Raw genomic sequence first — 24,062 nt, 5'->3', positions numbered from 1 at the left:
CTAGACTCTAGGACCCTCCTCCCATGCACACACACACCTCCTCCCCCAGCCACCACCCCCACAGAATTCGAGATGCAAAGGACCTCTCCAGGGCCCCAGGGCCTGGCTGACCATGAGCCTGGCAGACCCAGCACCAGGAAGGGCTGAGGACGGCTGGCATGAAAGTTGGCTGAGTCACCCGAAACTGGGGCCTGGGGCAGCTGAACGTCTGTGACCTCCTCACAAAAAGAATGTGTTCTGGCAGCTCTGGACATGGGGGGAGGGAGGCAAACAGCCTTTCTACCCCCTTAGCAGGACAGCACTCCAAGGCCCAAATGCTGGCAGAGCCTGCATTTCCCCATGGCTCTTCTGAGTTCCTCAGGAGAATCTTTGGATCAGCCCCAGCCCTGGAGGCCAAGGCTCGCACTAGGTAAGCATCCTGCTCCTTAGAGCAGCACCCCATCCCACCATGTGCCTTCTCAGTCTCCTGCACAAAAGGCTTCCTAGTCAGCAGGGAAACCCTGCCTTCTCTAGTCCTGTCTTTCCCCCTGCCCAGCCTCATGAAGCCAGGATACCAGGCACGTGGATCACTCAGGCCTCAGAATGAGGGTGCTTTATTGGAAGCTATTCTGACATCACTTTCCAGACTGTCTCATGGTCTTGGGACCAGGCATGGGAGGCAGGGATGGGAATCTTCTTGTGACTGTGGGTGGTGGCTGGAGGAATGGAGTGGTGGGAGGCAGCTCAGTTGCGGGCACTCCTGCGACTGGTGGATGTGGTCCGGATTGAGTAAGCCTTCAGGGGCCCAGGACCCGCACTGCTGGAGAAGCTCAGGGCATTGCTGCCCATGGTTCCCCCGAGGGTCAGCCCAATGCCACCACCATTGCTACTGCCACCAGTGGAATTCACCACAGCTGGGAGAGAAAAGAGGAGGGCTCTCTTCAGTGTGAGGCTCCCTACCAGGGACCCCATCCCTTCACTGCACCCCACCCTCCTGTCCCAGCTGCCCCTCTCCCTCACCCCTGCCCCACCCCCATGGGCCAGCCCAGAAGGAGCGTCTAACAGGGGTAGGGCTGCTCCCCAAGTGCTCCCGGCCCCACCCTGCCCTCTTGTACTGCTTCCCAGGCCACTGAGCCGGGCGGTATGTGCTCCAGGGGACCTGCCAGACCCTGCAGAAAGGAATGAGGTTCCTGTCCCCTCCAGCAGGGCCCTGGGCCAGTCTGCCATTCTCTAGACCCAGCCCCGTCTGAACAGCACAAGGGATGCTTCCCACGGGCTGCAGCCAAGGACTTACAGATATTCACGGCTCCCACTCCATCTCCGGCCAACCTGGGGGCAGAGGACAGATAGTGAGGACAACGCTTTCCTAGCGTGGGAGGGAAGCGCTCTCAGCTCCCTATCCTTCCAGGCCCTAAGCAGGATCATTGATTTTTCCTTCTTGCCCCACACTTCCAGCCTGCCTTCAGCCTTGTAAAAGGAGCGAGGAGGCATGCAGGAAGGGAGTGTTCACCTTGGCCCTTCTGTCCACTGGCCACATGATCCCAGGCAATGTCTCAGGGCCTCCATTTCCCACCTATGCCTTGGGCCCAACTACAGGACCAAATTCATGGGCTTGTTTGTGAGGGTTAAATCACACAATCTGTCTAAAGCCCTGAGCACCTGGGATTCGGTGAATGGTAGCTGTGTGTATTATTTATGTAGATGGTTGCCTTTCCTCACCATATCATAAAATCCTAAAGGTGTCTGTGGCCTATTGATACTTTTATCCCCAGTATGAGGCCTGGAGAAGTCATTGCTTAATATATGTCAACATAATTAGTGAATCATTGACTGATTGAATGGGGCTCCAGCCAGGACTAACGAAGGAGCAGGGAGTGGGGGTGGCTTTAAGCAGCCATTGGGGCTGAAACAGGTCTTGCAGTAGAAATTAAAAATCCATTCGAGACAGCTGGCTATGTTTGTTTTGTGACTCACAGCCCCATTGTCACCAAACCCTTGGCCTTGGGGATCAGTTTGCTCCGTGGAGGCAGGGAGGACCTCACTTTAGTAGAGGGAATAAAGGGAGCCTCGCTGGCCTCTGTGGCCCCAAGCCCAGGAAGCAGGCAGAGCAAAGCCTGAGGGAAAGACACAGGTTTGCTGAAAGCTTCCAGGGGGCTTGCTTAAAAGGCCCCTGCTTGTGCTGGGAGTTGCTGGCACTTGTGGGTGGGGAGAGGGAGCCGGGTTGCAGTCAGGCAGCAACTCTAAGAATTTCTGGTACAATGCCTAAAGAACTCAGACGGAAGAGGCCTGAATGTCCAAGGCCCCAGTGACCTGTGTGACTTTTCTCATTCTAAATAAGTGGGTGTTTTTTGGGTAACTTTGTATTCTTAAAGTAGGCCTCCCAGTTTGAATGAGTTTCTGGACCACAACTCTGATAAGTTAAGGGATAAAAGCAAGGTATCTACCTCCATGTCCCCCCAGGGATGGGGGAACCGCATCCTCTCAGAGTACCTGAATCGAAGCCTGGTTATAGCAGCTCAGACTGAGCTTAAGCTTTCGGAAGAGGATGTCTCTGCATGCCGTGTGACCTTGGGCACACTACTGACCCATCTCTGAGCTTCAGTCCCCTTTTCTTCCCATGGGAGGAAGCCAGATCAGGTACCACTCTAAGAGTCCCCCACCTCTGACTTCTATGACGACAGAAGGCCCAGGGTATGGGTTCTAAAGAATGTGGGGCCTGTGCCCCATGAGAGGGGTGGAAGCAGAGAGAGGCATCTCGGCTGGAGCTCCCTGTGCCCAGATCAGCTTCTGTGTTCCCAGAGGCCTTTGGTGTTCAATTCTCCTTCCCACAAAGAGGACTGGGTGCTAACCCAGGGAGAAGGCGGGTCAGTGGCAGGGGCAAAGCCCCTTCCTCCTCCTCTCCGCCCCCTACTCATACCCTGCAGCCCTGTGTCTCCTCTCCACCTCCCAGTGCCCAGGTCCTCGGCCCCAGCACCCCGGCCCTTGACCCGAGCACCCCTTCACTCCCCAGTCCCTTCCCTGCTGCTCCATTCATCCTCCATCATGTCTCTCCCTGGCCCCTCAGGAATAATACTCAGAAAAGAAAAAGTTCTTGTATACACTCAGCATTTTACAAATGCAAGTTACTTGTCTCTGGGGGATTCCTTTGTGGATGTTTTCTCTCCTCCACCCTCTGCACCTCCCTGAGGGCAGAAACATGTCCTACATATTCTCTATCGCCATGGAGTCTTACAACAAGCCAAGAATGAAGAGGTTGAGTTCTAACCCAACAATACATACATGAAGGCCCAGCTGCATGGACAGAGGTGTCATGTGGTTCATGAAGAATGTGCTCTCAGACTCACCCATTGCAGCCTCCTCTCTTACTACAAGTGAGTCTGCAAATATCTCTGGGGACAAACGAAATTATCCCCCTCCACCACAGTCAGTTAACACCACATGATGTAGCACTTAGTTCTGTAGTGAGAAGCAGCTTGGCATCCTGGAAGATCCTTGGAGCAGGAATCAGCACACCCTGACTGCACACTGGCCCTGTTCCCTCAATTAATGAAACTCAACCACAGTTTTCCCCTCTGGAGACTAAGGAATCAATCATCTCTGACCTGACTACCTGAATGTGTGCTGAGGATCAAATATGATAACCCTAAGAAGCCACACACACAAAGGGACTGTTATCATTTCAACCTGCCCACTGAGCTTCACACTCCATGGTCTTTCCTTCCAGAAGCTCATCTCATTGAAGGCAAAGAGGCAAGCGTCAGCTCTGTGTCCCCTGCATCCCCACACCCAGTGCCCTGCAGAGGAGGGGCACACAGGAAACGCTTGTAAATGGATGAATGTCAAGCCCCAGACCCCACGGAGCCCTAGAAGGATCCCCTTTCCAGCTTCCTTGTCCTCACCGGCTCTCCTCGCCCTCCAGCAGCTTGCGGTAGGTGGCGATCTCGATGTCCAGGGCCAGCTTCACGCTCATGAGTTCCTGGTACTCACGCAGCTGCCGCACCATATCCTGCTTGGTCCGCTGCAGGGCAGCTTCCAGCTCCTCCTGCTTGGCACGAGCATCCTTGAGTGCCAGCTCCCCACGCTCCTCAGCCTCGGCAATGGCGGCCTCCAACTTGGCACGCTGTGGGCAGCAGTGCAGCTGTAAGCCGGGGCTCACCAGTCTGCCTTCCTGCCTACCCATCCTGCAGTGAGCACCCGGGCAACTTGCTTAAGGTGGCTTCATTGGCACCACCTACTCCCCCAAGTACCAGAGAATCCCAAGGGTTAAACACATAGGTTTGGATATCCAATGCCTATGTTCCAGTTCTGGCTCTGCCACTTACTAGCTATGTGACCATGGATGAACCAACCCTGCTAAGCCAAAGTCCCCTCTTTTCTGAAAGTACAATAATCACAGTGTATGCCTCATCAGGAGATTTTGAGGATGAAATGAAATAGTATACAACATGTCCTTGGCACAATGTCTAGCACACAGCAAGTTCTTAATAAATGCTATTGTGATCATTTTTAATGAATGCTATTATGATTTTCAAACCCCCAGTCCCCCAGCCCCAGCCCCCAGCTGCAGGAGCTCTAAGACCATGGGATCTTAATTGAGTCCCCAGATGTCAGGCAGCTAAGAAAGACCAGAAACCACCTATAAAATAGGAACCAGTTGAAAGCAGGCCCAAAACAGGAGGGCCTGGAGCAGACAGACCCTCCTAGATGCCCCCAGATGCCATGAGATGCATGACTCACAGTCCCCGGGTTTGGTGAGGGATGCTCTGGTTCTAGACCTGTGCCTGCCTGGAGCAGCTGCCACTTCCTCCCTGGCCTTAGAATACCCTCTGCTTTGGGCTCAGCCCCCATGGCCAGGAGCCTGAATAGTCCCAGGCCTCATTTTGTTTAGCTCAGAGAGCCACCATCCCTGTCCCCTGGGCAAGGACTTCTCTCCCTTCTCACCGGCCATTCTCTGTCCTCAGATCCTCTTCCCTCAGCAGAGGCAGCCTGCCTCCCTGCCAGAGACTGCATTCCCCAGGAGGCCCTCTGACGCTCTGCCCCTCAGCCGTGGCTCAGTGCCCTGCCTTGTCACACTGGTGCCCCCAGAGTTAAGGCCATCCCCACTGCCTCTGGAGACCCCTTGTAGCTCCCCCTGATGCTCCTCAGTGGTGGTAGACACCTGGCCCTAGGCCTGGATCTGCCCTGTTGTGTGAGAGGAGAACCGGATGTGGTGGAGGCTGCAGTGTTTGGGAAACCACCATTTGTTATTCTGTGCTTCCCCTCCTGGCCTGGAAGCTGGCCCACTTCATGGGGTGACTAGTGGCCCTGCCTCTGTGCCACAAGGCAGCCTCCGCCCTCCTGTAAACAGGCCCGCAGGGCTCCAAGGGGAGGACATTTCTGGGTAAATCACTCCCATATTCCCCGGACCCACAGCTCATCTGGAAATCAGCTTTCCGAAGCTTCCACATGTGTCGCCTTCCCCCTCTCTCCACTGCAGACACCTGCACAGGCTGAGCTGCCCTGGCCACACCCTACTCAGCCAGGGCTGGGGCCCTTCCCCCATCAACACCTCCAACTCCAGCTTCCAGCAAAGCTCATCCTCCCAGGCAGTCTCTCATCTGAGACCCGTGCCCCTGCCATGTGCCAGGTGCTGGAAGAGAGGAGCAGTGAACCAGACAGACAGGCTGCCGATAGAGGGGCTGGGTGTTTCAGGCTGCTGTCTCTGAAAAGGGGTCTTTTCCTAAACCCCAGGGAGGAGAAAGGAACAGCCATGGACAGAGCTGGGAGAACCACATTCCAGGGGGAGGCAACGCCAAGTGCAAAGGCCCTGAAGCATGACCATGCTTGGTAAATGCAAGACACAGGAAGTAGGTTAGCATGGGCAGAGCAGAGTGAGGGGAGTCATGGAAAGTGAGGTTTAGGTGGGAAAGGGCCATGTGAGCCATTATAATGTCTTCTGCTGGCCTCTGTCCCTGCAATGAACGATGAGCTCCCAGGGACAGCACCCTGCACCAGAACCAGGTGCAATCAGAGTGCTCAGTATCAATGTGGAACCAGTGGTGGCTTTCCTCTGGCCAGTCAGCCTGAGTCTCCCTCCACATGCTCTGTGCACATCCAGGACCCTTCTCCCATCAGCCCATGCCAGGACCTGGCCAAGAACATTCTGTCCTGGAGATCTCACAAGGGGGTCTGAAACAGTGGCACCAACTTTGGCCGGGAGAGGGGAAACCTCCTGCTCCGCATCCTGAGTGTGGCCTCAGCTGGCCACCCCTGCATGCCCCAAGGAGCAGGGGGAGCCAGGAGGGCTTGTCCCACCTGGTTCTTGATGTTGTCGATCTCAGCCTGCAGCCTCTGGATGGCCCGGTTCATCTCTGAAATCTCGTTCCGGGTATTCCGGAGGTCGTCTCCATGCTTCCCAGCTTGGGCCTGGAGGGTCTCAAACTGGAAGGGCCATACAGAGAGTTATGGTAGGGAGGTGGGCAGAGAGTACAGGTAACTCATCCCTCTCCCCACCCAAGGAAGGCCCCTGCCAACTTATATTTTCAGGGAAGGACCGTCTGACTCCCATCAACCTTTGCCTGATGCCAGGAGACCAGACAGCAGCGTGAGGAAGGGATTCATTCTCCTCCCAGCCAGCCAGGGAGGACAGACAAGGCTCCGCAGGCCCATCCCCATGGACCCCAGGGCTCCTCCAATCCCACCATGCCGTTCTGCTGGAGAATCACTGAGAGTTTGAGATTCTCACCTGTTCAACACCCAGAACACCCATTTCATAGGTGAGGAGAGTGAGTCTCGGAGAAGAGAAAGCACCACCCGGGGATCACACAGCCTATCAGTGGTGGAATGAGAGCTTGAACCCAGGTCTCCTTGTTGGCATACTTGTGTTCTCGCCCATGCACCATGAATGACTCCCTATCTCTGCAGGGGCAGACCTCTCAATCCTTGCCCCAGGATCCCTTCTTCAGGAACACTGGTTCACCCCAGCACCCACTCCTGCTACCTCAGCCCCTGCACCATCAACTGTCCTGCCACCATGGAGTAGATGCGATGATTAAGCCTCCCAGGTCTAGAGCCCTCGTATTCAGGATCTAGTCCCTGCTCTTCCATCTCCTAGCTGCATGCAGTTGCAAATTACTAAACTTCTCTGTGCCTCAATTTCCTCATCTTTAAATGGGGGTAACAGGCCGGGTGCGGTGGCTCACGCATGTAATCCCAGCACTTTGGGAGGCCGAGGCAGGTGGATCACCTGAGGTTAGGAGTTTGAGACCAGCCTGGCCAACATGGTGAAACCTCCTCTCTACTGAAAATACAAAAAAAATTACCCAGGCATGATGGCACACACCTGTAATCCCAGCTACTCAGGAGGCTGAGGCACGAGGATCACTTGAACCAGGGAGGCAGAGGCTGCAGTGACCCAAGATCACACCACTGCACTCCAGCCTGGATGACACAGCAAGACTCCATCTCAAAAAATAAAAATAAAATACATAAAATAAAATAAAACAAAATGGGGGTAATAATGATGCCTATCTAATAGGGCTGTTCTGTGGATTACATGAGTCAATAGCGGCAAAACATTTGAAAATTGCCTAGTACTGTGTAAATACTTACCATATTTTAGCTATTATAATGATTAATCCATATCTGTTTCCTCTGCCCTGTCGTCCCATCTTGGGATTTCCTCCAGGGCAGAGCACCACAGATTTAAACCACTGGTGCCTGCCAGAACAGTGGGACCCAGGCCCTGAAGACTTGAGACAAGTTGAGGAGTAAGGGAAGCTGCCACCAAGGACCCTGGCAGGAGTAAGTATGCCCCCGGTGGCCTCACACCTTGGTCTGGTACCAGGCCTCAGCCTCAGCCCGGCTGCATTTGGCCATCTCCTCATACTGCGCCTTGACCTCAGCAATGATGCTGTCCAGGTCCAGAGAGCGACTGTTGTCCATGGACAGCACCACAGATGTGTCGGAGATCTGGGACTGCAGCTCTGTCAACTCCTGTAGGGACCAGACAGGACATCAGGACTTAGGGCAGGATCCTATGCCCACGCCCACCCTGGGATTCCCCACTCACAAACGAAAGAAAAGAGAGAATAGCCTGGAGTGGGCTGAGTCACCAGGCAGCAAGGGGGCCCAGACCCAGCACACATTAAGTTATTTCATTCTGCCCACCCTTGGCTCCCTGAGAGCCCATTAGCAGTGTCTCAAACGAGAATCTGGCAGGGTTAAAGGGGATAAGGAAAGGCACAGTGTCGTGTGCTGTGCTGACTTCTCACTGTGAGGTTCTGTAGGCACACGAGCTCTATTGTGAGGGAGGCCATGGGGAATGGATGAAATTATCATATTCTACCCTGCTACAGGATACTCTGCAGTCTGTACACTGATACACACACACACACACACACACACACACAGACACAGGTGTGTTTACATATAAATAAACTAAACTTTCACCATGGTACATGTGTGTTTACATATAAATAAACCATGTGATAGACACAAGAAGACCTGAGATTAGAAATGCCTGAAGCAAGCCTCAAAGAAACTTCCCCTGAAATTAACAAATGTATGGACATTTGCTCTGAGGGGCTGATGGAGACTGGACGTTCAGGCAAAGACTAGACTGAAGAACTGGTCTGTAATTAACCTCACAAGCTAATTATGCCCAGGCTAGCCTCTGCCAGGTGCCCTACCTTCTGCCTAAAGCCAGAGACTCACACTGATGAGAGTGGAGAGGTTTTTAAATCCCCTTGAAGAAAAACAGCTGGAAAGTTCGGAGGACAAGGATGAGAGGGAGAGAATGAGAAGGGAAGGGAGGATATTAGAGTGGTGAGTTGGCAGGCAGCTACCACCCAGCCCCTCTGGGAGTAAATGCTCAGGCACTCCAGTCTCTCCTGACTTGGGCTCCCCTGCTGGCCCCACCTAGCCCACCTTTGAACCCTATCACAGCCTGGAGTCCCCTGACCTCCTCCTGGTTCCTTTCAGTCCCACCCAATCCCCCTTCCTTGGAAATGCTGCAATCATCCCATGTCTCTCCAAGGTCCATCCTGATTGACTCACCCCCACCTCCTCCCGAACCCTTAGCCCATCCTGAATTCCTGAGTCCAGAAAGGATAAGGGCAGGATAAATTCTCCCAACCCCTGATGAAGGAAATAATGTATATAATGGTCCATTTCCAAGACAAAGTGCCTTAAATTGACTTAGGTCAGCAAACTACAGAAGAAATAGGATATACTAGCCCTCTACTTGAATAGCCAATGCCTGCTTGTTAGCCCCTCAGCTTCTCTTGCCCTCACCTGAACCAAAGAAGTTTAGTCTAAGATGAAGGTTTACTAGCCTGCAAAATGACTCACTTTGTCTGTTCTTATCAGCCTGCCCAGCTACTTAGGTCATAAGTCAAATACTTAAAGAGCCCTTGAGCTGACTAGGATTGCAATGCATTGTGGGCTGCAACAAAATGCAGCAAGTCAACCCTAAAAAAAAACACCTAAAGCCCCAACCCAACAACCAATAGGCGACGTCCAGGAAGATTCTAACCCCATAGTACTCAGCCTGTGAGGAACTGAGGGAGGGACCTGTGCACTAGGGGATAAATTGCTTGTTGTGGCTGTGCTGGGCGTACCTGCCCATCAGACACCCATCTTGCAAGACTGTCATTAAAAGTCTCACTTTCGCTGTTCTCCAGGTCTGAGTCCATTCTTTGGGTTTGGACGGTTGAGTTTGTTTCTCACACTGACACATACCTGGACTGGCCCAGAGGCAGGGGGCTGGACCAAATGTCTCTCTGGTTAGAATGGGTAGGATAAGACATGTCACCCAGCCCCGTGGTCCTCACCATCTCATTGAGGGTCCTGAGGAAGTTGATCTCATCATTCAGGGCATCCACCTTGGCCTCCAGCTCCACCTTGCTCATGTAGGCAGCATCCACATCCTGGGGGTTGGGGCAAGATGGGGCAGAGGGAGACCATGTCCTCAGTACGGGGAACATTTAGTAGGGGTGGGAGTAGTCCTGCCCTACCCAACCCACAGGCCAAACACTACCACCCTACCCAGAAACAGAGTTTCTCCAGCTGCCTGACACGGTCACAGCAGGAAGCTTGCCCTGCTGCCCCTCCAGACTGCATGGCGGGCATCAGCACAGGTATCCCAGAGCAGCTGAAGCCCCAAGCTAGCACTTGACCAGTTCCTAAAGACCTAGATGGTTTCAACACTCCCCTAACTCCACCTACTAACCGTGTAACCTGGAAAAAATCACTTCAACTCTGGGAATTCAACTTTTCATCAGTCAGTAGCAGAACACAAAGTCATTCAGATTCCCAGCCCCTCTCCCAGAGATGGAAAATCTCCAGGCTATGTGTTTAATTTCCAGCATGGTAACTATGATGCAGGTGGGCCTCAAATAACACCCCAGGTGAAGATGGTGTCTGGGCCTCTTCCAGCTGCACTTTCCCGAGGTTAAACTCCTATGGACAGGCCTCACTTTTACTCATCCCTGAATCTCCAAGGGCCCAGCTCCCAGGGGCAAGTTGCACTTCTGTGGTTTGGCCTGGAACACCAACTGCTCAGTGTTTTGAAGAGAATCTTAAAGGGCATATAGACAAGACCCCTAAGATACTTCTAAGGCCTTCCAACATTGCACATCTTCAGGAACAGAGAGCTCATGCTGGCTCGAGGCAGCTCATTGAATTCATTTAGCAAACATTTCAGGCCAGCCAAGCACCACCTTTGTGATGAAAATGTTCTGGCTTGAATAGAGCACTTCCTTATTCAGCATTGAAATCTCCCTCTATAACCTCCATCGTTTGCTCTTAGTTCTAACCCCTAGAGGCCTAGAAATGAGTCACCACACACACACACACACACACACACACACACACACACACACACACACACACACATGCACCCACAGGACAGACTGCGCAGACTTCCTCTTGGACAGCTCAGGCAGGTCTTGGCCAGAGGTCCCCATGGGCTGCTCAGGTGAGAGGACCCTGTGGTCCTTTGTCCCACATGTTTTCAGAAAACCTGCCTCCAGCCTGTCTTCCCCACTCACCTTCTTCAGCACCACAAACTCATTCTCAGCAGCTGCGCGGCGGTTAATTTCATCTTCATACCTGCAGTAGAGGAGGGCCTGGTGTTGGTGCAGCTTTGCCTCCACGCTCCCCCAGCCACATGCAGCTGTGAAATCTGCCCTGCCTCCCTTCCCCTACTCTTTAAAGACACACCTGAAAAAACAGGTGTCAGCTACAAAACCAAATTTCCCTGACTTCCATGTGGCCATTCCTAGGGCTTTGAGTCTTGGCATTGGGGATTGTTGGTGGGGCGCATAGGAAACATGTGAGTGACAGCACAGAAGCTGCATGTCCTGGGAGAAAGAAAGCAAATAATAATAGTCATACGCATGGACTATGTTCTATGGGTTGTACACATATTATGTGCTTCCTGTGCATGAGCTCATTTCATCCTCACAGCAAACCTATAACGATGGTACTCTGGTTATCAGAGAAGGGAACAGAGACACAGAGAGGCAGCGTAATCTGCCCAGGTCACTAAGCTGCTAAGTGGCACAGCCCAGACTTGAACCTGGCAGCTGACTACAGCCATGCCCTAATCACTACCTAATCCCACCCCTCAGGGGCAAAGAAGGAGTCTGAAGGGGAGGAACGTTGTAGAATCAGGATGAGGGATACACAAAGTCATGAAAGAATCAGGTCCCGCCTAGATGATCCAGTCCCCATCCTTCCTCCCACAGCTCCTGTCACTCTTCCTCCCAAGGAGCCACTCCTGGCCCTTAGGAGGACCTGAGCAAACAAGGCACAGAGGAAGAGACCACACTGGCCTAATCTAATGTTTATGTTGAGACTCAAAAAAGGGTGCTGGAAACAAGAGTTCCAAGAGCTGCTGGGAGCAGTAGGGGCAACCTGGGGTGGAGAGCAGGACATCCAGGTAGGCCAAGCCCCTTCAGGAGCCCAGACTCAGGGTGGGAGGTGCCCATACTCTCAAAGTTGCACTCCCTCAAGTCCTATAGAAGCTGTAGAAATACCTGCAAGGCTTCCTGTCCACCCCTGCCTCGGCGGTGCACAGCCAGGTCCAGAGGGTGCACAGATCAGAACTCCCTGAGCGGCTGCACACAGGGACCCTCCCTGTACCCCTTCCCTGGACCCCCTTCCAGTTCCTGTTTCAGTCCCAGCCTGGATTTCAGGCTGGCTCCACAGGAAGGTGCTCTGAGGGTTTGGGGTGGGGGGAGTATTGGGGGGGGCAGCAGGTGTGCACACATGCATACACACACGTGTTAGTCCTGACAACACGGGCTGAATGGTGGCCCCAGGCCTTCCCTACTCTGCACCTGTCTGGTTCCACCTGCTATGGGACTAATCCTGTTGACTTTTGCCCTAGGGAAGTGGGGATGTGGGGGGGCGCTCCACAAAGACCTTGTTTGCTCTCCTCCAGTCACAGCCAATGTACCTGCTCCTGCTTAGTCACACAGCCACAGGCAGGGGACAGAACTCACTCACTGCCCCGCTGCCCCTCAGGTGTGCCAGGGTGGGGCCGGCCTGAGCTTCAGGCTTTTGTTTCTATTCAATGAGAAAAGAGCACAGCTAGCACCTCAAAGGCCTGTCCTCAAAAGCCCCAGTCCCAGCCTTCCGGGGCCTCCTTCTGGCTCCTACCATGACCAGACCCACCCTCAGCCTCTGCAGCCCTCCCATGGCTCACGATAACCATTTTCCCTCCCTGCTTCTTTCCTTCCCAAGTTGGCTCCGTATCCCCTCCTAGGAGTCAGGGACCTAAAATTCAAGTCCCAGCTCTCCCAGTGACCTTTGCTGTGTGAGCTCAACCAAGTCCCAAAATTTCTCTGGTCTCTAATTCCTCACCTGAACAAAAGAGAGTTGTTCTAGAATAATCTGTGAAGGTCATGCCAGTTCTGAAGCACCCCTGTCAGAAGACACTTTCTGCCCTACTCTCTCTCGGGGCCGTGGTCAGGCACCCACAGGAGACACTGCAGGTCAGGGCTGGGCTGAGACATTTCACTGGGACTGAGTCAGGGGAAAAGACCAGAATGATTTGGAAACAGTCTCCAGGAACAAAGAGGAGAGAGGAAAAGTGGGAAATGCATTGGTCAAGACTGGCCCCTCAGGGAGTTATTGGACTGAGCAGTTGCATGCTGACTCCTGAAGCAGGGGGACTTGCACAGGGTCAGCTGATGAGGGTCACATTGGTCCAGGGCAGGGGTTTTCACACGCAGCACTGGGGGCATTACTTATTCTTGAAGTCCTCCACCACATCCTGCATGCTCCGCAGCTCCGCCTCCAGGCGGCCCCCATCCACCTGCAGCGCCTCGAGCTGCCCCCGAAGGCCAGCGATCTGGGCCTCAAAGACTTCTGGGAGGCGGCTGCTCTTGGCCGACTTCTGCTCCTGCAGCAGCGTCCACTTGGTCTCCAGCAGCTTGTTCTGCTGCTCCAGAAACCGCACCTAGAAAGGGCGAGAAGGAAGAAACTCAAGAGGAGCCAGAGTGTGTCACCTACAGCGGGACTGAGGAGCATTGTCTCTAGCCACTTAGCAGAATCATGCTCTCCCTGGCTGTTTCCCTGCCTGGGGCCTCCAGCCCTCTCCCTTTGGACTCCAAATCAAGGGTCCTACAGAGTGATCCAGGAAGCAGGTCTGCCTGGTGCACGGATGTGCCCCGTGGTTGACTCTCGACGAATGTGCTCTAGGGCCTCGCCTCCACTTCACTCCCCATCGCATTACAGGTGGTGTTCTCCACCTCCCTCTCTGAAGGGCCACCTCTTCCTGTCAATGGATCATGAGGATGACCAGGCCCAGCCCTCCCTTTGGTCTGGGACCTCTTCTCTTCCTTCCTCAGTATCCTTTCTCTCCTTCCCCTTTCTCCAGCAAGGCCTCAGGACAGTCAATCCATTGGTAAAATGACCCCAGCCTGGAGTCCACAAAGGCTCTTAAGGAGTAGCTGGTATGACTAGGGGTGGGAGGCAATAGAAGCCTCTGCAAAACCAGCATCTCAGGGCCCCAGGCCCTGTGGACCACAGAGAGTAAGACGCTGCGGCTCAACACGTGGGGGGAACCTGGGCCTGGAGCAGCTTGGGGAGGCCCCTACAAAATCTAAAAAACAGGTCTGGGTGAATGGTGAAGGAAAGGAGGACATGAGGGATGGGGGTGGTGTGGGAGTAAACTTGGTGGAAGCCTGAGGAAGCCAGAACAGCCCAGCAGGGCCAGCCCTGAGTTCCTGGTTTTGGCCGCACTCCTCCCAAACCCACCAGTCAAGTCTGCCCCTCGACCCCTCCAGAGGCCCCTTGTGTGACGGAGTCCAACAGCCAGGAAAAATATCTCCAAAATGGCCCCTTTTCGAGGCCCCCCTCTGCCACTCCTTGCCCCCAACTGGGCCGTCTTCAAGGGCAGGTGTACCCTCTCCTCCTGCCACCTAAGGGAGGCTGGAGGACCAGGCAGGTGGGGGCGGGGCGAGGCGGGAGCCTCCCTCATTGTAGCCCTAAACTCCAGCATCCGCATCCGCATCAGCATCTGAACCAGACTGGGTCTCCCCCGCTGGGAAGGGCGTGCCACCCAACTCCATTCCTGACTCCACACGGTCCCCTCTCAGGGAAAGGGTCCCAGAGAGAGAACTCCTGGCCTAGGCCTCTGGAACTCCTAGCCCGAGGCAAAACTCGTCCAGGGGACCCACAGGCAGCCAGCGACGGCAGCCCTGCAGCACTCAGGCCCGCACTCCCGGAGAAAAGGGAGGGGCAGCTGGGCAGTTTGCTGGAAGGGAGGGCTTGGAAACCGAGGGGATAAAATAGCCACGGGGTTCATGCGGAGGAGGAAGGACCCCCAGATCGTGTCCCCAACACTGGCGGAAAGAGAGAAGGGCGGCAGTGCTCCCAGCGCCTCGCCCGCGCGCAGGCAGGGCTAGTTGGGGCGGCTGCTGTGGTCTGGAGCGCGGCTCGAGGCGAGGCGAGGTCCAGTCCCGCTCACCTTGTCGATGAAGGAGGCAAACTTGTTGTTGAGGGTTTTGATCTGCTCGCGCTCCTCCTGGCGCACCCGCTGGAGGGAGGGGTCGGCGTCCAGCCGCAGCGGGGCCAGCAGGCTCTGGTTGATGGTGACCTCGCGGATGCCGGCGCCCACCGGGCCTCCATAGGCGGAGCGCACGGCCACGCGCGGCCGCGAGGCGCCCAAGCCGTAGAGGCTGCTGCTGCCAAGGCCGCCGGGGCGCGCGGAGCTCAGGCGCACCTGCGCGCCGCGGCCCGAAAAGGCGGCTGAGCGCGAGGTGAATACCGGGGAGCTGAAGTGAATGGACATGGTGGCTGGGCCGGGATGGATCTAGCGGCGGGCTAGGAGGAGCGCGCACTCGCTGACCTCGGGGACACTCTGCGCCTTTTATCCGCCGGCGCAGGCGGCTGGGCTTCCACAGGTAGGGGCGGGGCTGGCCGCGGGCCACCCTTCTCTGCTGCCAGGCCCCTCCTGGGGCCGCCCTCCGCCATCTGCCCGCCAGCTCCGCCGAAGCCCAGACTTTCAATCCAAGCAGGAATGGTCCGGAGTGGGCAGGAGCGCCATCCCTAGACGGCCGCAGAGAACAGCGGGGGACCACAGTTCGAGCCCATCAGAAAAGGGCTCAGTGAGGGAAGGCTTCCCGGAGGAGGATGCTTGGAGACGGGGTGAAGAACAGAGATCCCTGATGCCGGAGCAGAAAGACCCAGTGCCAAGAGACTGGGGTAAGGGGTGGGCAGAAAAGTTCCAACCCAGGAGTCAACGCCCAGACGCCCGTCCAGGCTGCTGAAGCCAGAAAGGCATTCCTTACCGCTCTCCCTCACACCGATCCAGCTCCTCCTTGAGAGATCAGCTCACTTGTTCGGGAGTCTGACCCCTCCTGGCCCAGCTAGTTTCCCTGGCTGCGTTCCCTCCTACTTCATTTCCCAAAGAAACTAGGCTGAGAGGGCCGCGACCGCACTTCTGGCTCCTCCCCTCCCCACTCCAGTAGGCATCGGAAACCCAGGGGCCTTGGGAATGATTACCCCGGACGCTCACCTCCCGGACCCTCCACTCATATTCCTGCTCATTTATTTTATGCGTCCCTGTAGAGGAAGGGGACACTCGTGCGTATTTGTGACACTTTGTGGATGTGTGTACACTTCTGTGTGTACACACCTGCAGGCCTTTGGGCTCTGCTGTGCTCACACACCCAGGCATATGCACGCGCATGTCTGAGCCTGCTTACACAGACGGGGGTCTGTGCGTGCATCCTGGGCGAGGGGGCAGCTGTGGCTACACAATGGCACACACTTGCAAGCCTGCCTGAGCGCGTGTGCTTCTATTAGCACTCAACTCTCCTCCCACTCCCCCCACCATTTTCCTATTTAAAAGTCCTCAGCTCTCATTATCTTTCTCCCATGAAGCCACCACCAAACAATTCCCAGCAGTTTCAAACCCAGTCAAGAGGGGTAAGCCTCCGGTGCTGGAACAGGGAATACCCGACAGAGCCTGAGTGCTAGCCTCACTTCCCAGTAGGGCCAATCATGCTTGCCACACCCTGTTCTCAGGCCTGGCTTCCGTCTGCCCTTAGCCCACCTCTAACCCCTCCCAATAAGCTGGCCAGATTCGTCACCTCAGACCAAGCCCTTGGGGGAGACGAGGGTGGGGATGGAATGTCCTTCCTGGTTGGCCATTTCAGTTAAAGCACAAGGACTTCCAGCGAGGCTAAAGAATGTCACCCCTTCTCAGTGATCTTAGTGGAGGCTCACCAGCCTCCCTCCCTGTCTCCCCTCCCGGCCCTTAGCCTTTGGTGTTGGGTCAGCTCAGGCCAGAGGCAGAGGGGTGCCCAAGCAGACCTGCTGTGGTATCAGCTGTGGAGCATGTATGTGTGCATGAGGCGAGAGAGATTCGACCTGGAATTGTGCCTGGTTGTAGCTTGAAGAGCATACGGATTAGCTGGCCCTGTGATATTTGCATTCATAGGAATCTCACTGCCCTCCTTCCCCAACGCCCAAGCAGGCAAAGAGACCAATTGTTTAATTTATACACATACACACACACACACACACACACACACACGCACACAAACTCCAACTTCCTTACCCCTCAGGGCTCATCTTCAACTCTGTTTTCACCACTGCCTCTCACACCAATGCCTGCCTTCCCACACCTCCCCCAACAAGTTCTGCCTCTGGCCCTCTCATCCATCCCCACCTCCAGCCCCCTACAGGATCTGCACTCTGGAGGCTGTGCCCACCCAGGCCAGGAGTTCCTGCATTCGCTTCTCTCCTAAAGCCTGGCTGGGAAATCTTTGTCAGGGAATCTTTGTTGCTGCCTTGAGGCCCTGGACATGTCACTGCGCTTCCCTGGGTCATGGATTTTTCACCCAAGATGAAATTCCCAGATTCCATACCTAGAGAGGGCTGGGGAGGACAACGGGAAGGAGAAAAGGTCTCTGGACTTTTCAGGTTCGTATCTGGGGTTGAGGGTGGGTGACCACTTTGAGCAACATTTCCCCATTCCAGGTCCTGCCTGACATTCACCCCTTGGCCTCTCCTCCCCTCCCTGAAGCATTCCAGGCCATTCCAGCCCTGGCCAGTCTCCTCCTGCCTCTCCATTCACAGGCCAGCACTAGGAGCCCACTCGGTGCCAGGTGGAGCATGCAAACATCCCCTGAAGGGCTTCCCAAAGTGCTGCCAACCCAAGAGGCTACAGATAAGATTCCTGCCCACAAGAGTTCACAGCTCAGCCATCCATCCAGCTTCTGTCTCCACCCCACCCGGCCTTTGTTGGCCTCACCAAGACCACCTTAGGAAATCCTGGGCAGAATCGTGAGGTGAGTTAATCCCACAGTCTTTCCTCGTTGGTCATCTGCCTGCCCCAAATGCAGGCTCCTGTCTCCGTAGCACTCTGTCTCTCTCTCTCTCTCTCTCACACACACACACACACACACACACACACACACACTCTGTCTTCCCACCACCCTCCTAGCTGTCCCACCTCACGCTCTAGAACCGAGCTATGATCTCAAAGCAGCCCCAGGTCATCCACATTTCCTGGCTCTGCTAAACCTGCCCTAGACACCTCTGTCCCTGCGGCCCCTGCTACTCCTTTCCCAGAGAGGAGGCATTCTGTTTGGCTCCTTGCTGCACTTAGGGAACTATTACTCATTGTCTATCCCCTAAAAACACGTTCTCTGACTCATAAAGAAAAAAAAACTAATTTTTTCATTATCTTGAAATTCAGATTGGAATGTGGTATATTTGTGAAAAAATAGAAACATCCTAAATGCCTGTCAATAGAGAAGCGATTAAATGAATTGACTAATTCATTTAATCCAGTGAATTCACCATTCACTGGAATGCTATTGGTTGAAAAGAAAATCCTTTATACACTGATTGAGTTTTTAACCTTTATATATTGATTGCACAGATCACTGTGATTCTAAAAATCCTGTGGGCTCCTGCCATCCAGCTCCACCACTCCTGCCCCTCTCCCCTGAGGCTGACCCCTGCTGGCCCCACAGCCACCTCCTGACCTGACTCCCTTCATGCTCACTGTGGACTCTGGTACCTGGGGCCTGCTTCCTCTCCACCCTGAGCTCCCTCATTCTCAGTGCAAATGACCCACCCAGCATCTTACCCTTTGAGTTCCTTGAGCTCCTCAATTCTTTCACTGCATGCTTTTTCTCTTGCCTACACCTGAGGTCACACTCGAGATCCTAAACTTCAGGACCATTGATAACAACTCTCACTGTCATTGATGGATTCCTCAGGTACACTAGCACCCCAGTACCCCAGTCCTGAAGTTGGCTGTTCCGTTTTCTCCCCACTACCACCCTCCTTTCGCCTTTCTTTCCAGCTTGGGCTCCCTGACCATTACCCTCATGCTCTGACCCCTGACTCTTCAGTCCCCACCTGGATAAATCTCCAGCCCTATTCAGACTAAACCTTGGACTCCTCTCCTCGAGCTCTAGCCTGCAGAGCATTAGTGGAGAAAGTCACATCCTCGAGATTGGGTGTGACCACCAATGCAGTCCCCAGCTCAGCGGCATCCACTTTGCCACTGGGCACTTCTCCCTGCCTTTGGTCAGCAGTGTCTCCTGGGCCTCCTGGTTGCTGGCCATTGACATCCTAGCATTTCCCATGTACCTGCTGAATTTTATGGGCTTGTAGAACTGGATATGCAGAAATGGTTCCCCTACTTCTTGGTGAGGTTCATTGTGATGTACAAAGAACAGAGGGCAAGCAAGAAGCGGGAGCTCTTCGGCAACCTGCAGGAGTTTGCAGACCCCTCCGGGAAGCTCTCCCTGCTGGGGGTGGGCTGTGGCACTGGAGCCAACTTCAAGTCCTACCTACCTGGGTGCAGGGTGACCTATATTGACCCCAACCGCAACTTTGAGAAGTTTTTGATCAAGAGCATTGCAGAGAACCGACACCTGCAGTTTGAGTGCTTTGTGGTAGCTGCCGGGGAGAACATGCACCAGGTGGCCGATGGCTCTGTGGACGTGTGGTCTGCACCCTGGTGCTGTGCTCTGTGGAGAAGCAGGAGCAGAGTCTCTGCGAGATGTGCAGAGTGCTGAGACCGGTGAGTGAGCTGGGGAGGTGTGCTAAGCTGGATGGAGCATCAGGCTGCATCCAGACACCTGTGGGCTCAGGCACAGCTCACACTGAAGGCAACCTTAGACAAGTCATTTTACTCATTTGTTTATTCTTTTTTTTTTTTTTTTTTTTTTTTTTTTTCTGAGACGGAGTCTCACTCTGTCGCCCAGACTGGAGTGCAGTGGCCGGATCTCAGCTCACTGCAAGCTCCGCCTCCCGGGTTCACGCCATTCTCCTACCTTAGCCTCCCGAGTAGCTGGGACTACAAGCGCCCGCCACCTCGCCCGGCTAGTTTTTTGTATTTTTTAGTAGAGACGGGGTTTCACCGGGTTAGCCAGGATGGTCTCTATCTCCTGACCTTGTGATTCGCCCGTCTCGGCCTCCCAAAGTGCTGGGATTACAGGCTTGAGCCACCGCGCCCGGCCTTGTTTATTCATTATTTATTCAACAGACATTTCGAGAGATTTTAAGAGTGCTGACTACGTGCAGCAACAGTTTTCCTGGAGTGGGAAAATTCGTCTCAGAGGGCTTAAATGAGTTCCGCAAAGACACATGGTTCACAAAAACGGCAGAGACACAACTAAACTGAGGCACCTTAATTTCTAGGCCGGAGACCTCACCATGCTGCTCCATTGGTGGCTTTCAACCTGGTGTCTTCTAAATCCCATCACAGAGTCCGGTTTTCTAAAAATGAGGATTACAAATCCCCTATAGCGCATGCCAGAACAGCTCCCTTCCCTAACAAATAAGAGCTTATAAGTACTCAGATATCCATCTTTATTGGCATCATACGTTATTCAGTTCTTATTCTGGGCCCTCACAAAGTCACCTACATGCCATTCTCTAGCCCTTTTCCCTAGTAACAGTCATTAGTCATTGTTTCTGGGTAATGGGGAAAGCATACAGGGAAAGAATGTAAGAAATGAAAGAAAGGAGTTTTGCCAAAGACATTGCTTATGGAACCACAGGGTATCTTTGAACACCATTTATTTTACAATGTTTCTTACTTCATTGATTATAATTATAAGGGCAATTAATCAACGCAGCCTTGTCATTAAGAAGAATTCAAAACTTAAAGAACACCGGCCAGGTGTGATGGCTCATGCCTGTAATCCCAGCACTTCGGGAGGCCAAGGCAGGCAATTGCTTGAGCTCAGGAGTTCAAGACCAGCCCGGGCAACATGGCAAAACCCCGTGTCTTCAAAATAGATCCAAGAAGAAGAAGGAGAAGGAGAAGGAGAAGAAGGAGAAGAAGGGGGAGGGGGAGGAGGAGAGTAGCTGGGCGTGGTGGTGCGTGCCTATAGTCCCAGTTACAGTTACATGGGAGGCTGAGGAGAGGGGATCTCTTGAGCCTAGAAGGCAGAAGTTGCAGCGAACCGAGATTGTGTCACTGCACTCCAGCATGGATGACAGTGTGAGACCTATTACTAATAGTTACTTTCATCTTTCAAGTTATACTTGAACCCGTATTTCACTCTCATCATACCAAAAGCATAGAGTAACGTAATCCCGTCAATTTAGATCACACCTATAGCACCTTTTATTTCCCCATCCTCATCCCCACAAGCCCCTCTATCTCAAATCCTGGATTTGGTGGAAATAACCTGTCATTTTAGTTTCAAACTATTCTAAGGGTTTTTCTTCCTTGTCTTCTCTTTCAAAAACTCTTTCTAATTTATAATAGTTTAAATCACTTTATCGTCATTCATTTATTTACTACACATTCCACTAGATGTATTGGTCTCCACTGTTTCTTGTGCTATTTGTCTTCCCCTATTGTGAGTTTTAAATTGTTTTGCTCACTTGATTTTCAAATTTAAGTTTCAATTGCCTAGACTACCTTCTTGGATAGTTTCCTTAGAAATGGTTCATGGGGATAATCTTTGTATATCCGAAAATGTCTGTCTTCGCTCCTCACACTTAAATAATATTTTGGCCAAGATTCTTAGATCTGAGGACTTTCCCCAGAAATTGTAAGTATTGTTCCGTGGTCCTTGGTCTTCCCAAATTGCAGAAGATGCCTTCAGTGGCCTTCTGATTCTCTTTCCTCTTCAGGTAACTGATTTTGTTCTTGGTTGTTTTTACATCTGGAATTTTTAAGGATTATTTTCTTTTGAAGTTCCTTTGAAGTTCAGAAATTTCACCAGCATATGATTAGGTATGTGTCTTGTTTTTATTACTATTTCTAGGCACTCAAAGAATGCTTTTGAGGTCAATATTCAAGTCTTCTTTAGGTCAGAGAAGATTTCTTGCCTTGTTTCTTTCTTTATTGGCCCTACTCCATTTGTTCCTTTCTCTTCTTCTGGAACAAATATTATTCAGATACAAGATCTCCTAGCTTTAGCATCACCGCTCTTCTCACTTATTATTTCCATTTCTTTATGCTTTTGTTTTGTGTTTCAACATAGTTCCTCCATTCGACCTTCTAGATGACCTCCCCCATGGCCCAGCAGTATTTATTCTACTTTTTACTTCCGCTGTTGAATTTTAAGTTTAAGATTTCTTTTTAATTGCCAAAACCTTATTATTATTTCCATATCATTTCTTAGTAATATGCTGCTGGATGCCTATGGAGGTTATATTTGGTGCTGTAGATTGTTTTAAAGTTCTATTTTCTTGACCGGGCACAGTGGCTCACGCCTGTAATCCCAGCACTTTGGGAGGCCGAGGCGGGCAGATCACCTGAGATCAGGAGTTCGAGACCAGGCTGGCCAACGTGGTGAAACCCTGTCTCTACTAAAAATACAAAAAATGAGCTGGGCATGGTGGCACATGCCTGTACTCCCAGCTACTCGGGAGGCTGAGGCACGAGAACCACTTAAACGCAGGAGGCAGAGGTTGCAGTGAGCCAAGATTGCACCACTGCACTCCAGCCTGGGCGAAAACAGTGAAACTCCATCTCAGAAAACAAAAACAAACAAAAAAAGTTGTATTTTCTTTGTTCCGTTGTCCTCAGTAGTAGGCACCTGTTTGATTGTTGGTTCCCTCCTTCAAGCTGGCAGCACTCTGAAGAGTGAGGAGAGCCCCCAAGTTTTCTGGCTGTTACAGGTATTAACGGATGAGGGCGCTCTTCTCCCAGCTCAGGTAAACAGAGTGAGTCCCCCTCTATAGAGGGCAGCCAGTGTCAGTAGATTTTATGGCCAGAGCTGGATCCTTCTCTTGTCCTGAGAGAGTGGATCCACCCAGCTCAAGTAACTCAGAGGATCTTGGCTCTGCTAGACAAACAAGCTTCCCCCAAGGCCTTTGGGTCCAGGGTTCTAGGAACTCAAAGCTTCTGATGGAGCTGCTTTGGGCTCTAGCAAAAGACCAAACTTCCCCATCCACCATCATTTAACTGATTAGCTTTTTATTCTATTGACTGATTATCCCAGCAGCACAATGAGGGAAGAAAAAAAAAAAAAGACTCTTCTCCACTTCAGCCACCACTTTCCAATATGCTCCAGAGATAGATAAATATTGATACGGATATATACATTTTTATCAAAGTTATACATGCTGGCCGGGCATGGTGGCTCACACCTATAATCCTAACACTTTAGGAGGCCAAGGCAGAAAGATCACTGAGTCCACGCGTTCAAGACCAGCCTGAGCAACATAGAGAGACCCTGTCTCTACCAAAAAAAAAAAAAATTTTTTTTAAAGCAAAGTGGCATGCACCTGTAGTCCTAGATACTCAGAAGACTGAGGTGGGAGGATCGCTTGAACCCAGGAGACAAAGGCTCCAGTGAGCCATGATTGTACCTTTGCACTTCAGCCTGGATAACAGAGTGAGACCTTGTTTCAAAAACAAAACAAAAAAAAATTTATACTTGTGTGATTTAAAGAAGCAAACCATTAGACTTATTATGAAAAATAACAGCTCTTACTTATATACAATGTCTGCTCCCCAATGGCAACCACATTCAAGTTTTGGCCTTCTATTTTAAATTTTATATCCACATCTCTAAATAACATATTTATACTGCTACTTCTCAACTTTTCAGGTTTGAGCATTAACTATTGACTTCTCACTCTGAAAAGTAAGAATTTACCTCTCTTTAACAACCATCCCAGGGCCACCATATTTCCCATCTCCCCTCATCCTGATAGAATTATTTCATTAATTGATATTCAGAGCAATATCAATTATTGGGTATAGTATACTTCATTTAGTTTTGGGACCATTCAATCAATATGCTTCCCTACTTTCACTTTTCCCAAAGTTAATGAATCATTCCAGAATCTCCCTCATTGATAAATTGATAGAACATGTCAACGATTCTATCAATTTCATCATCTGGAGTTGTTTTTCCCAAAGTCTCTCCCCGTTCCCACCTGGACTGGGTGCTCTCTAGACCTGATGCACTGCTCTCACCTTGGTGCCTCCCATCACCATCATGAGGCTAGGATTTGTCTCTTGCTGGGGACTTTCTATCTCCTACATTCTATCTCTTCCTTAGTTTACTTTCTAGTTTTGGTAGCTTTCTGAGGTTTGTGAGGAAAATGTGTTGAGAAAGTACACGTCTGAACTTTTTTATTCTCAAGACTAA

The 24,062-nt window shown here is 52.3% G+C and overlaps 2 protein-coding genes across 2 annotated transcripts; one reads left to right on the top strand and one right to left on the bottom strand.

The window, feature by feature from the left end:
* Positions 1–562: 562 nt before the first annotated feature.
* KRT7 (keratin 7) lies at positions 563–15,330 on the bottom strand. The gene is made up of 9 exons (XM_050748774.1): positions 14,939–15,330; positions 13,215–13,426; positions 11,010–11,070; positions 9,792–9,887; positions 7,789–7,953; positions 6,274–6,399; positions 3,879–4,099; positions 1,274–1,308; positions 563–893 (listed from the first exon to the last, which is right to left on the bottom strand). The coding sequence occupies exons 1-9, from the start codon at positions 15,260–15,262 to the stop codon at positions 724–726; spliced, it is 1,410 nt and encodes a 469-aa protein (XP_050604731.1). The 5' UTR covers positions 15,263–15,330; the 3' UTR covers positions 563–723.
* Positions 15,331–19,088: 3,758 nt separating this feature from the next.
* On the top strand, positions 19,089–19,866 carry LOC126931065 (putative methyltransferase-like protein 7A). The gene has a single exon (XM_050748805.1). The coding sequence runs from the start codon at positions 19,116–19,118 to the stop codon at positions 19,512–19,514; it is 399 nt and encodes a 132-aa protein (XP_050604762.1). The 5' UTR covers positions 19,089–19,115; the 3' UTR covers positions 19,515–19,866.
* Positions 19,867–24,062: the final 4,196 nt, after the last annotated feature.

Source organism: Macaca thibetana, chromosome 11 (genome assembly GCF_024542745.1).
Source record: "Macaca thibetana thibetana isolate TM-01 chromosome 11, ASM2454274v1, whole genome shotgun sequence".
Taxonomy (NCBI): Eukaryota; Metazoa; Chordata; class Mammalia; order Primates; family Cercopithecidae; genus Macaca; species Macaca thibetana.
Note: the sequence above shows the minus strand (reverse complement) of the source record. Positions and strands in the feature narration are given on the sequence as shown.